General features: G+C 48.9%; 1 protein-coding gene across 4 annotated transcripts in view; it reads left to right on the forward strand.

Annotated features, from left to right (window-relative positions):
* Positions 1-9940, forward strand: part of LOC138238391 (E3 ubiquitin-protein ligase TRIM39-like) — a 43507-nt gene extending 33567 nt beyond the window's left edge. For all 4 annotated transcript variants that reach the window (XM_069188831.1, XM_069188830.1, XM_069188832.1 and 1 more), the window contains 6 exons: positions 1416-1993; positions 2344-2439; positions 3187-3420; positions 4166-4313; positions 5001-5027; positions 9242-9940. In XM_069188831.1, the coding sequence (XP_069044932.1) occupies positions 1418-1993; positions 2344-2439; positions 3187-3420; positions 4166-4313; positions 5001-5027; positions 9242-9786 (1626 nt within the window). In that variant the 5' untranslated portion in view covers positions 1416-1417 and the 3' untranslated portion in view covers positions 9787-9940. The remainder of the gene's footprint in view (positions 1-1415; positions 1994-2343; positions 2440-3186; positions 3421-4165; positions 4314-5000; positions 5028-9241) is intronic.
* Positions 9941-14292: the final 4352 nt, after the last annotated feature.

Here is a 14292-nt window from a genome sequence, read left to right on the forward strand (position 1 = left end):
AGAAACCTAGGCCCTCAGGTAGCGGACGTGGGGCGACCTGGTGCCAGACGGGTCTCAGGACATCCGAACCTCAACGCTGAGCGAAGAGCAGAGCAGAAACAGGAAGTAAACAGGCTACACAACAAGACACACCAGAAAGACAAGAATAATCACAGGGACTGGGAACAGGAGAGCAATAGAGTGCCCTCTAGGTGTACTGGGCATGACAGTATTGTTGCCAATGGGGGAACGAAACTGGTGAAGTGAAGATAAGGAACTGGCTGAGAGGCTGAGTCAGCTTGTAAGTGATTCTCCAGAATCTCCCCGAGCGGCTGGGAGAACTACAGGAACATGATTTCTTTGTTCTCTGGAACAGCTGTAGTGAAAAGAATAATAATCCAGGTACACTTGGTTCAACAAATCTTTCTGATCAATGACAATACACACACTACAGCACACACAACAGAACAGAGCTGCTGCCCTGTTTCCTCTTCATGAAGACATGAGCACCTGCTGGACTGGAGCCCTGGCCCTGTGTGAGGAGGACTGAGCTGCGGTGTGTCTGACTGGCAGAGGAGGGAAAGGACAGAGGGAATAAAGAGCTCAGGGAGGGAAAGGCTGGACCTGGAGCTGGACTCTCTCTCCTGCAGCTTCAGCTCTGACACTGCAGGCTCCTTCACTACAATAGAGAGCAGAGCTGCTGTGCTGAGGACTGGGACAGGTCTGGACAGCAGGCAGCCTGTTCCTCTGTGCTGGAGGAGTGTGCTGAGGATTTAGGGACGGGAGGAGCTGTTGAAGAAAAACTGTAAGTGGTGCCTTTGCAGGAAGTTGTGTTTGGCGGGAGAATCAACTTTCAGTTTTGTTTCTGATTCAGACATCAGTTTCCAGAGTGCTGTTCTCCCCAGTTAAAGCTCCCAGTGACTCTCCCAGTCAGTCCAGTCTGGGGTTTCCTTTACTGCAGTATTCTGTCCTGTCAGATGGTCCCTGGGTGTCACGATTGTAATCCCTCCCCATGAAGGGCATGAAGAGCACCTGAGCACCTTCGTCACGCCCCCCGAGCACCTGAACACCTTCGTCACGCCCCCCGAGCACCTGAGCACCTTCGACACGCTCCCCGAGCACCTGAGCACCTTCGTATCGCCCCCCGAGCACCTGAGCACCTTCGTCACGTCCCCCAGTTCGTCTACCAGCCCAGTTCCTCTTCTCCTCCCCGTGTCTGTTCACTCCCCTCCGGATTCTGCAAAGGGTCCTGAAAAACACATCATAACACTGGGGGCTCAGGGGATTTAGGCTGGTCCAGATGGGAGAGAGAGGAAGTTTTCTTTCTTCTACTGTGTTGTTTTGTGTGTGACTGGAGTTACTCACCTGTACTTTTTGCTGTTTGTGTTGAATTGAGATGGTGCTGATCTTCTTTGATCAACTCTGTTTCTGCTCAGGAATGGCCTCACCCAGCAGTGTCCTGTCTGAAGAGCAGTTCCAGTGCTCTATCTGTCTGGACACATTCACCAGCCCAGTGTCCACTCCATGTGGACACAGCTTCTGTCTGGCCTGTATTGGAGGATACTGGGACAGCAGTGATGTGTGTCAGTGTCCAATGTGTAAGGAGACATTTTACAGAAGACCTGATCTCCGTGTGAACAGAAGTCTGGCAGAAATCACTGAGCACTTCAAGAGGACCAGAGTCAGCAGTGATGAAGGACTTTGTGCTAACCCTGGAGAAGTGTCCTGTGATTTCTGCACTGGGAGAAAACTCAAGGCTGTGAAATCCTGTCTGGTCTGTCTGGCCTCTTACTGTGAGACTCACATGGAGCCTCATCTGAGAGTCACAACATTGAAGAAGCACAGACTGATTGAGCCTGTGATGAGCCTTGAGGACAGGCTGTGTGAGAAGCATGAGAGACTCCTGGAGCTGTTCTGCAGGACTGACCAGACCTGTGTTTGTCAGTTCTGCACTGAGTCAGACCACAGGACACACAGCACTGTCCCTTTAGAGCAGGAATGTGGAGTAAAAAAGGTGGGTTTATGGTTATATATTAATTTAAAATTTAAATTTTAAAATAATTAAAAATTATTGTGAATTAAATTAGTATAATCATTAGAATATGGATCAGTGGCTATGATCAATTCCTTCAGAAACTGGTGGTATCTTAGCACAACTTCCCTGGTGTAAGAGCCTGTTGTCCAGCCCAGTTCAGTGTGAGAGTCTGTTGTCCAGCCCAGCATCAGTGTGAGAGTCTGTTGTCCAGCCCAGCATCAGTGTGAGAGTCTGTTGTCCAGCCCAGCATCAGTGTGAGAGTCTGTTGTGCAGTGTTAGTGCACCAGCAGCAGTGACTTCAGTGTCTCTGTTTCCCTGTTTGTCCACAGACACAGCTGAGGAAGACTGAGGCAGAAGTACAACAGATGATCCAGGACAGACTGAAGAAGGTGGAGGAGATCAAACAGGCAGTGGAGCTCAGCAAAGTGAGTCCTGTCAATCCTTCTGAGTGGAGTACTGCAGGGCTCAGTGCTGGGGTCACTGCTCTCTGCACAGAGAGAGGACACTTAGGAAGACTGAGTGCAAACGCTGTTCTATTCCTGTCATGCCCCACACTCTTCCTCACAAACACTGTTGCATTCCCAAACCCACTGTTTCACAATCTCATTCCCAATTGAACCCATCACATTCCCACAGGCACCAGATTCCACAAATTCTCACTCCCGGACCAATTATCCAACCACATCCCTTTCCCTTCAGTATTTAGAGTTCCCTCACACAGCAACCCTTGCTCACTGTTGAGAAGCCTCCTGCAGAACTCTCTTGTGTGCCTTTCCAAGCCTTTTGATTGATCTCCTGGTACCAAACCTTTGCTCCTGCCTTTTGGATTTCTCTTGTTACCGGACTCATTGCCTCCCTAATTGACCAAGCCCCTGGATTACGTCTTTTGGATTCTGTGGGATTCATGGTTACGCATAAGGATCCTCCTATTCTACTGATCGGTTCCCTGACAGAGAGGACAGTTAGGAAGATAATTAAAAAGTCATTATCCAGTTAACAGATGAGATATTCTGTCACCCAGGAGTGGAGTGACCAACATAGTGTGTGAAGTGTTTCTCTTCTCTTTTGAACTGAAACAATTAATGTACTAGCAATTAATTTGTTCACTCTCGCATTTCAATAATATTTTTTTTATTCCTGTTAACTCAAGAAGTCTCCTGGTGTCTCCTCAGAGCTCTGCAGAAAGAGAGATTGTGGACAGTGTGCAGGTCTTCACTGCTCTTCAAAACTCCACTGAGAGAATCCAGGCTGAGCTCATCGAGCTGATTGAGGAGAAGCAGAGAGCAGCAGAGAGGAGGGCTGAAGGGATCATTAAAGAGCTGGAGCAGGAAATCACTGAGCTAAAGAGGAGAAACACTGAGCTGGAGCAGCTCTCCCACACTGAGGACCACATCCACTTCCTACAGGTCAGCACCCACTGTAGAGAGCAGATACAGTATCTACAGAGAGCAGAGAGAGCTACAGGTCAGCACCCACTGTAGAGAGCAGATACAGTATCTACAGAGAGCAGAGAGTCCTACAGGTCAGCACACACTATAGAGAGCAGATACAGTATCTACAGAGAGCAGAGAGTCCTACAGGTCAGCACACACTGTAGAGAGCAGATACAGTATCTACAGAGAGCAGGGAGTCCTACAGGTCAGCACACACTGTAGAGAGCAGATACAGTATCTACAGAGAGCAGAGAGTCCTACAGGTCAGCACACACTGTAGAGAGCAGATACAGTATCTACAGAGAGCAGAGAGTCCTACAGGTCAGCACACACTGTAGAGAGCAGAAACAGTATCTACAGAGAGCAGAGAGTACTACAGGTCAGCACACACTGTAGAGAGCAGATACAGTATCTACAGAGAGCAGAGAGTCCTACAGATCAACACACACTGTAGAGAGCAGATACAGTATCTACAGAGAGCAGAGAGTCCTACAGGTCAGCACACACTGTAGAGAGCAGATACAGTATCTACAGAGAGCAGAGAGTCCTACAGGTCAGCACACACTGTAGAGAGCAGATACAGTATCTACAGAGAGCAGAGAGAGCTCACTGTGTGACTCTTAGTGATCTATACTGGGCTCTAGGTTTCAGACTCACAGGTGACTTATTGCCTTAGAAGGCTGTGACCCCCCATGACTCTGAGTCTCTCCTGCTGTAGAGTTTCCCCTCCCTGTGCTCCCCTCCACACCCCAAGGACTGGTCTGACATCACTGTTCACCCTGATCTCTGTCTGGGGGCTGTGAGGAGGGCTGTGTGTCAGCTGGAGGACAGACTCAGAGAGGAAGTCAAGAGGCTCTCAGAGGAAGGTTTGTGTTTCACTCCCTTTCCTTACTGATTCAACCAAATAATAAAAAAATCACTGTTTTAATGTCAATTAGAAAATGTAAGTTTTGTATTTCATGGTTCATAATTGATTTAAAGATTAGCTTTTCATTTAATTCAAATTCAAAGTTTTATTTTATCATATTTATATTCAGCTTTCCTTAGTATCAACAAAATAAAATAAAAAACTTAAAGTGTTTAAGTATCAGTTAGGAACTTTTTATTTCACACTATATTTATTTGATGTTTTTATTTCAATTTTTCATATCATGGTCATTAATTGATTTATAGATTTTATCTTGTCATAATTTAACTCATAATAGATGCACATTGTAATCATGTTTACCTTCAAATTCATATTTATACTTTACTCACCTCCCCCTGACTGTATCTGGACACAAGATCCTCATGACTGTGTTTTTCCATCAAAATCTCCTGACAGATTAGTGGGGTTTTCTTCAGGATCAGTAGTTTGTTCCAGTGCAGCTGGATGAGCTGTCAGTGTCTCTTACAGACCCACAGCTCCACTGGCCAGACAACACACTCCTGTGTGTTACTGTCCTGCCTGAGAGATCAGCACAGCACTACAACACACAACACTGCACACCTGGAGACCAGACTCCAGCAGGAATGTGCTCTCAGCTCTCTAACATCTTTCTCTCTGTTTGCAGAGTTTGAGAGGCTTCGCAAACATGCAGGTGAGTCTGTTGTCACTGACAGGAACTTGTCATTTACAAAGGTCACAGCAGGGTCACAGGGGTCAATACAGGCTCTTACTCTAACAGGGGGAGATGTTGTAACTCCTGCTTTATACACAGCTGATGTGTTTAATGTTGTGAGCAAAGTCCCTCAGATGGGCTTTGTCCTTATCAGGACTGATGAGGAATTGGACCCCAACACTGTGGCACACAGTGGGGACCCCAACACTGACCCATGTCTTGGGATCCCCAATACACAGATTGAAGACCCCATCACTGTGTCAGGACTGCAGTTCTCCTTTACATCATTGTGAAACAGAGGATTGTAATCCTGTTAAACCTGTAAACTAGAATCTACACTGACAACTAGGAGCCTGCAGACACACAAGACACTGAACACAACAGCCTGAGACAGGAGCTCGAAATTCACTACTGTGAGAGACTAAGAGGAGAGGAAGGACTTGTTAAGGGAGGAAGAGGGTGAAATGAGAGCAGAGAAGAGGGAGAGAGACAGGATGTCTGTCTCTCTGCTCCTCCAGATTGAGGTGTGACAGTGAAGCAGCCGGTCCCACTGAAGGACACCCACTGCTCTCCAGTCCACACTGGACACAGGCACACAGCCTCAGGCACTGGAGGATGAGCTCTGGAACAGACACCTTTACACAGAGAGTGGTGGGAGACTGGAACAAGCTGTCTAGAGTGTCTGCCCCAGTCCTTCTGGTGGGCGGCAGTGAGCTGTGTAGCAGGTGTCAGATTGAAGCAGTAACCCATCACTCTGGGGATGTACTGGAGTCTCCCAGTCTTATAGATCCCTAAACACTGGCACACCTCCCTGAAGACAGCTGACTCTGAGCTCCTCCCCTGGTCAGTATGCAGCTCCTCTCGTGAACATGCAGCAGGGTGTGTGGTTTCTCTCAGCACAGCTGAGCTCATGGCTCAAGTACAGACACCATCACTGCTGGTATCTGTGACTGGGTTGAATGGGCTCTCTGGGTCCAGCTGAGCCAACACTGGAGACTCTGCAAGGACAGCTCTTGCTGTTCAAAAGCACATTGACAGTCTTCACCCCAGAGGGAAGATGCTGCTCTATGTGTGAGAAATATAAGGAGTTCAGCAACGTCAGCAAACTAGGGGTCAAACCAGCAGTAGTAGGATGCCGGTCCAATGAAACTCCTCACATCCTGAACTGACCGGGGGGCTGGCCAGGAGTTTACTGTGGCTCCTCTTCAGGGCCTGTGGAGACCCCTTCTGGCTCAGAAGCTCCCAGGAAACGAGTCTCTTGCTGCAGGAGATTCATGTCTTCAGTGAGTCTAGAGACCTGTCCTCCTCATGAGGTCCCTGACCTTTCTTCACTTGTCCAGGACCTGGAGAATGAGGGTCATCCAGGCACACCGGGCACTCTGACCTGGGCACGCCACTGAGCTCCCTTCCCATCAGCCGCCAGAGCTGGCTGGGCAGGGCACAGTCCAGAAGGCTGGAGCGTGTGCTGCCACAGCCCCTGACCTCTGGAGAAGGCAGTCTCTGGCCTGACCTCTGGGGCACCTCAACTTGCCGGTAGCTGCTGTACAGGTCCAGAGAGCTGAACCAGCGCTACCCTGAGACATAATCCAGCACCTCGTCAGTGTGGCTCAGGGGACAAGAGTCCTTCTTGGTGACGTTGTTGAGTCCCTGTACCCTGCTCCCTCGCACCGTGGGTCAGTGTCTCCTGGCTCATGGGGAGTCTCTGGGCTCCCTGCTGTATCTCCATGGTAACTCTGGGCTGCTCTGGAGCTGTTGCACTGGTACCCAGGAGGAGGTGTGGCCCCTCGCTGCTATTAGCTTGAGGGCCACTCGGCATTTCCTGCTGGCACTGCTCTCGAGACGCACGGTTCTGCACAGAGGAGTTCAGTACCAGTGACTCCATCCTCTCACCTGGCCATCCAGGGAAAGCTCTCTTCACTGGTCTGCAGCAGAACTGCCAGGTTCTCTCCTTCTGTAGTCTGTCTGAGCCAGGCACTGCCTGTAGGAGTTATACTGTACCTGACCATCGTGATCTTCAGCATGAACACACACCTGCAGACTCACACAGCTGAGCCTTGAAGAGCAGGGTCACCAACACATGGCTCAACAAATACAAACAGTGAAAACAGTGAGATCTGGAGGTAAATTAATTATTAGTCCAGCAAACTGATGTCATAACGAGTAAGGAAAGTTATTGAGGTTAAATCATTCAGTGCAGTAATATCCACAGATGTCCTTCCATCAGCTCTTACAGCCATTCCTGCAGACTGCCTTCATCTAGAACTGACACAAATCATCACTTTTAAAAAGATGGTGATTACAGTATTTTTATTACTTTAACCTTTACATTTGAATATATAACGCTAATATCTGTTCCCCCAATTTCTGAATATCCCTGCTTTCCCTTAAGAAATACAACTGTAGAGTCTCATCACAACAAAAAATAAAAGATCTGCTCAATTCCCACCCAGACAAAACACATTCAACACTCTCACACTAAATATTTTCTTAATTTCAATTCTCTTCACTCCCTGGGATATCTGAAAAACACTGTCACATACAAAATATTTTACATACAGCTACTAATAAAGATGTACAATAAATTTCATTGTTAATAAATTACTTGTATTAGTAGACATTAAATACATTAATAGATATAATAAAATTAGTTTTTAATAAATTACTCTTATGAATAAACACATCAATAAAGTTCATTATTAATAAATGTGATTTAACTGGAAAGCAGTTTTAGTTAAACATTACAATACTTTTCTGAGCGACGGACACATGACTTCCTGCCGTAGTGCCGGTGTTGTTTCCCCTCTATTCTCCTGTGATCCAGAGCTCCGCCTGTCCCACACTGAGCTGTCTCCCCATGTGAAGAGGCGCTGGGAGTCAGTCCTGTACTCCAGTCACCTCTAGAGGGCAGCAGCTCTCACTCTGGGCTCGTTGCAGTGGAGAGCAGGTTCAGCTCGGAGCTGCGGACTGATTTCAGCGGCCAAGTTCGTTGCTCTTGGTCTGAAGTTGACGCGCTAGTTTAACACGGAGCTGTGTGCTGACCAGGGGCTGAGCTCCAGTTAGTGCGCTGTGTCAGTTCGTTACAACTGACCCACAATGTCTGTTTTTCAGGTTTCCATACGTATTACACTGATTTGTGTGTAACGAACAAGAAAAAAAGACACACACAAGCTTTGTCTGTTCGCTCTCGGGTTCCCCTGTCTTGTGTAAAGACAACTTCAGCCTTAATTCAGGTGACAGAGTTAAATACACTGACAGACAGCTCTTAACACACACTAAGAACAGATCCTTTTAATTACTGTCCTCAGCAGCGCAGGAAGAGACAAGCTTGGAGTTACTGCCTGTGTGACTCAGGTCCCTGTTATTGTTAATGAAGTGGCAGCAATTTCAGCTTCTAAGAATTTTGTCTTAATGAGACTTTTACAATCTAACTGATAGAGAGGAACCAGAATAACCATGAAAAGACAGTTTGATCATTTTTCTTCTTGTGAAATAATGTATCCATCAGTATAGAGATGCCCTCAGCCATGTGATCTGCACACAGTGGATCATTAGGTCTCCTTCAGATTTAAAGACACTTTCTCCCACAGGAGCCAGACTCTCGCAGTGTGAGAGCTCTGCACACGCTCACAGCTCATCTCAGCCGGGCTGGGCCTGTCTGTCCTGACCAACCCAGGAGACCCCATTTCCACAGGTCCGCCTGCCCAGTCTCTCCAGTCACATCAGAACACATCCAGAGCATCTGAACCGGTCCTGTCCACACTGTAATGTCCACTACACGCTGGCCACACAATCCTGACACTTTCTGAAATGTTTTCTTTATTTTTACCTGCTGCACACAAACAAGCGCCAGTGACTGCAGACGAGTTCAACCCAAACCAGTGATGTGAACCTGTGACTGCAGGCATCACGAGCAAACTGTACCAGAACAGTGGAAAAGAGGAAAACGGGTTTTGTGTAATTAATGTATCAACAAATCAGTTTTATTTTGTCACTGAATGCCCTGGGTGTCTCAGGACAGGCAGGCCCAGTCCAGCTTAAATCAGCAGACTGAACAGAATTGTAGTTTACTGCAGTGAGCTTTCTGCTGGTGTGAATCCTGATACACACTCTAGACACCTGCATCTGTACTTTCATCTGAGAGAGGAGCGAGATACAGATCATTTCATCCTGTCTGTCTGCTCTCTGATCCACAGCTGATGTGACTCTGGACCCCAATACAGCTCATCCCAGTCTCATCCTGTCTAAGGATGGGAAACAAGTGAGACATGGAAAGAAACGGCAAGATCTCCCTGACAATCCAGAGAGATTTGATCGTTGTGTCAATGTCCTGGGAAAGGATGGGATCACCTCAGGGAGACACTACTGGGAGGTGGAGGTGGGGAAGAAGACTGAGTGGGTTTTAGGCGTCGCCAGAGAGTCCATCAACAGGAAGGGGAGCATCACAGTGAGACCCCAGTATGGTTACTGGACTGTGTGGCTGAGGAATGGGAATGAGTACAAGGCTCTTGATGACTCCTCAGTCCTCCTCCCCCTGAGCCAGAAGCCCCAGAAGGTGGGGGTGTATGTGGACTATGAGGGGGGACAGGTCTCCTTTTACAATGTGGACAACAGCTCTCATATCTACACCTTCACTGCCTCCTTCACTGAGAAACTCTTTCCATTCTTCGGCCCCTGTTTTCATCAGGGAGGTACAAACTCAGCCCCACTGATCATCTGTCCTGTCAGTCACACAGACTGAATCAGCACACTACCTGTGGGAGGGGCTCTCCTGGAGAAAACAATTATTCTACTCGTTTGTGTCAAACTGTTCTACTTTCATTCTATATTATTGCTCTATTTTCTATTGTCTCTCCATTAATCATGTCTTTCAGTAAATCAGTAAAATACTGTCACAGCTGTTGTCTCTCTTCACAAGCGACTGTCCTGCCTGGCTCGGGTCCGACTCGCGTCCTGCGGTTGCCCCTGGCAACAGCAACCTTCCCACAAGCTCCCGACCCGTCACTCCAACGGGATCGGGTCGCCGTTCGGTGAATCCCACCTTTCCCACCAGACCCGATCTGTTCCCAGTCCCGTGAATCAGCAGCCGGATTGACTTCCTTCTCACCGCGGTGTCGGTGCTCCGCTGTCAGAGCCTCCTTCTCCCTGCGAGCGCTCGGTTCTCTCCGAGACGAGAGTGTCTCGTTCCCCTCTTCTCTGCTGCTCTGATTCCCTGTCGCGATACAGCGATTCCTTTTCCTCCTTCTTCCCTCTTTTTCCTTTCTGTCTTGCTCATTTTTTGCCTCATTTCCTTTTCATTTTTCATCGCCGTCGGCTCATCAGCCTGATGTTCCTTTTTGTTCCTCTTGGTGTTTTTTTGCTTCATTTCTTTGCACCCTTCTCCTAGTTTTCTCTTAGTTTCCTCACCGTTATCAGCCTCCCCTCTCTGTTTCCCAGCTGGGAGCCTGGCTTGTTTCAGCGCGCTGCTCGCGAACTGTCCGCCTGTCCTTCTGTATCAAACCCCACTTGTATGTCCTGCTCCTGCCTCCAGCGTTTCTAGATCATCTTACCCAGCACACTGGAACCTGCGCCTGGGCTCCAGCCATCATCACGCTGCAGCAGCACAGCGAGCCCAGTGTCTGTTACTCGTCGCTCTGAAAGAAGGGGATTAGGGCGGGAGTCTGTTCTCAGCTCTGACTTGCAAAGTAGAACTGGACACAGGCAGGTCAGACCTCATCAGCTGGACCGTCCAGTTTCTAATCTGCCTCAGTGTGATGGAGCAAACTGAAGCTCAGTCAGAGCCTCTTCCTTCAGTGCACTGAGCTGGACTCTCCTGCCCTGACTGACTGACTGGACTGACTGGGATCAGCTGACTGGCCCTGTGCCTCACTGGGACTTTCCTCAGGAGAGCAGCGTCAGGTGCAGAGGGCAGGGAGCTGTGTCCCAGCTCAGTGTGGAGTCTCACTCCTGTGCTGTAACATCAGCACCAGCCAGCAGTCTGGAGTCCAGTTCAGGGCTGAGAAGTCCCAAAGACAGAAGGAAGACTGGCAAGGAGTTTGTTAGGTCTGGGGTTTAGTACAGATCAGTGGCTCCAGAGAGAATTCAGTCTTTCAGTGTTGCTGCACTCCTGGATGAGTCTGAATTCTCTGTCGTCTCCACAGTGGAGCAGACCAGTAGAGTTTATAGTTGGAAACTGGGAGCCAGAGGGTGAGGCGCACCAGCAGGTTTCGGAAGAGATGTGGATCGTCTCCCAGTGCAGGGAAGACCGGCCGAGGAAGTGTGAGCCCGCCTGAGGGTGCCAGGAGGTCCCAGAGCAGGGAGGGGACAGGCTTCTTCCTGGGAAAGGGAAGACTGGCCACGGGTGGGAGAGCCCTTCTGAGTGGGCCAGGGGCTCCAGGGAGCGGAAGGAACGAGTCTAGAGAGTGGGGAGGAAGAGGAATGGAGAACTCGGGAGTTCAGCAGGAATTAGTCTGTTCCAGCTTTCTCATGGAACAGAGGACTGCAGACTTGTTCCCTGTGGGAAGAGCAGCTGAAGGTCTGTTGGGGAATGAATCCCTCTGGGCAGGACTGGTTTCTGGTCATAGGGTTTGGGGAGCAGCTAGAGGTGATGGGGTCAGGGTGAGAGAGTGAGGGGTTTGGGAGTGGGGTTACAGATGTTGGGGTTACAGGTGTTGAGGTCAGGGTGAGAGAGTGAGGGGGTTTGGGAGTGGGGTTACGGATGTTGGGGTTACAGGTGTTGGGGTTGGTGTGAGAGAGTGAGGGGGTTTGGGAGTGGGGTTACGGGTGTTGGGGTCAGGGTGATGGGGTTACAGATGTTGGGGTTACAGGTGTTGGGGTCGGGATTAGAGAGTGAGGGGGTTACGGATGTTGGGGTTACAGGTGTTGGGGTCAGGGTGAGAGAGTGAGGGGGTTACAGGTGTTGGGGTCAGGGTGAGAGAGTGAGGGGGTTACGGATGTTGGGGTTACGGGTGTTGGGGTTGGTGTGAGAGAGTGAGGGGGTTACGGATGTTGGGGTTACGGGTGTTGGGGTCAGGGTGTAGGGGTTACGGATGTTGGGGTTACGGGTGTTGGGGTCAGGGTGAAGGGGTTGGGGTCAGGGTGAGAGAGTGAGGGGGTTACAGGTGTTGGGGTCAGGGTGAGAGAGTGAGGGGGTTACGGATGTTGGGGTCACAGGTGTTGGGACTGTGTTGTCTTGAAGTGCCCAGTGTGGCAGTGAGGGAGCTGTGTTGGTCTTTCCTTGTTCCTGAGCTTCTTCCTGCACAGATGTTTCATCTCCACGCAGCTCAGAGGGGGGACAGGTCTCGCTGTCAGACTCAGAGGGGCTCTGGACAGGGTTCAGACACACAGAGCTTCCTCACAGCTGGCCTTCTGCTCACAGACAGCTGCTGAAGGAGCCGAGCAGTCGGCTCTGCCCAACCCAGACTCCCAGGGACACGTCCCCCAGGGACAGAGTCCTGAGCCCTGAGTCCTGGCCAGGGGGCGGCCAGAGCCCCAGTCAGGAGGGACCCAGGAGAGCACTGGAACACCAGGACTCCACAGACAGCAGAGGAGGAAGAGGCCAGCATCATCTTCCTCCCCTCTACCCAACACTGGGCTTGGAGGGGGAGTGTGAGGGACATGGTGTTCAGGACAGCTGGGACTGAAGAGGAACCTGAAGACCTCCAGAGGACACTGGGCTCCTTCACCCTGGTGGAAGGAGGCACACCAGCTCACTGAGCAGGCCTGGGTTCGAGAGAGTAACACTGCTGGACTGCACCTTTGGGACACTGGGTTTGGTAACTGGGTCCGTGGGGTTCTGGTGCTGTTCTGTGAGCGAGGGGCTCTGGTGGATAAGTGGTGTCCAGTGGGCAGTTAGACAGACTGTTGTGTTGCGGATCCTGTGTGTATTAATGGGGTTTTGGTTTATAATTCAAATACTGGAACAGTGGTCACCAGGGAAATACTGTATGTAACGTACTGTAGTTGTTTCTCTCAGGATAAAATCTACATTCTGCTAGAATAAAATTTAAAGTTTTTTCAAAGCATTTATCACACTGTCCCTTTTAAGCCATGAGGACTCCAACTACAACTAAAGTCAATACTTTGCAATTTTTCTAACCCTAGAGTTTGAGCAACCATCCAAAAACTCAGTAAATCAATTTGTCTAAAAAGCATTGAATGAATGAGTGCTTCATCAGAAACATGCATGAAATTAGAGTTTCTATCAGTTCCTCAAGCAACTGCTTCTTTAAAATGTATTTCTGTATCTTCTGTGTTCAGCTACACTGTAAATGAAAACTGAAACTATGGTCAGGTTTATACTTACTGTGGAACATGGGTTCAGGTAATGATATACCTGCAATTTAAATGAGAATAAAAATATAGTATTTGATATTAGTGGGGGTGCTGTCACCAACCATGTGTTGCCCCTCCCTGCATCCTTCTGGAAGTGGGACACCCCAAAAGTTGCTTAAATAAAATTAAAAATGGTAATTATAAAGAGTAAGAGGTTCTCCACTCAGAACCAAAAAAATAATTGCACATATCCCCTTTTATACATATATTATATATATAATAAATATTTACAAAAATGGCCCACAGAAAATGACAGAAAGCCTGTCACAGTGGTAATCCACAATCACAGAACACAGTCCTCTCTTTATCTCAGTCTGTCCCTCTCAGTCCGTGTGGGATAAACTGAATTATCTCCTTTCTTCTCCATCCTGACTTGTCCCTTTCCCAGTCCCCTCTGCTGGAAGAGTCCACTGTGTTCTTACAAAAGGGGCTGAAACTCTTCAGAGGAATCGTTACGTGTCGTGTGATTATGATCACAGGGCACAGCACTGAGACCAGTACGACCTACGATTGTGCTAGAATTTACATGAAACCTTGATGCTAGACTTGTTGATCGCCCTGGGAATGTGTTCCGCTTTCCCCTTTCACTGTGTTATGGTACTGGCATGGACCTCACAAGTCATCACACACAGATTCCAAAATATATCCCCACTGCGACTTCACCACAAGGTAAAACTGCGGCTCTTTAAAGTGCTTCTAGATGAATTTTCGGGGACGAGATCCAAAGTGTCTCACCCCCTCACCCCTCTTGAAGTCCTCGAACTGGTTTAATTCCTGTCCTGTACTGGACTCTACACTTGAAAGGCTGTGGAGACAAGTACCACTGTGACACATGAGCGCTGTTGTCTTTCGTACGGTGTGACCATTTGACAGCTCGGTGGTCAGTCTCAAGGAGATTCTTCCCTGACAGGTAATACTGCAAAGTGCCCAGAGC

This window comes from Lepisosteus oculatus, chromosome 4 (assembly GCF_040954835.1).
Source record: "Lepisosteus oculatus isolate fLepOcu1 chromosome 4, fLepOcu1.hap2, whole genome shotgun sequence".
NCBI lineage: Eukaryota > Metazoa > Chordata > Actinopteri > Semionotiformes > Lepisosteidae > Lepisosteus > Lepisosteus oculatus.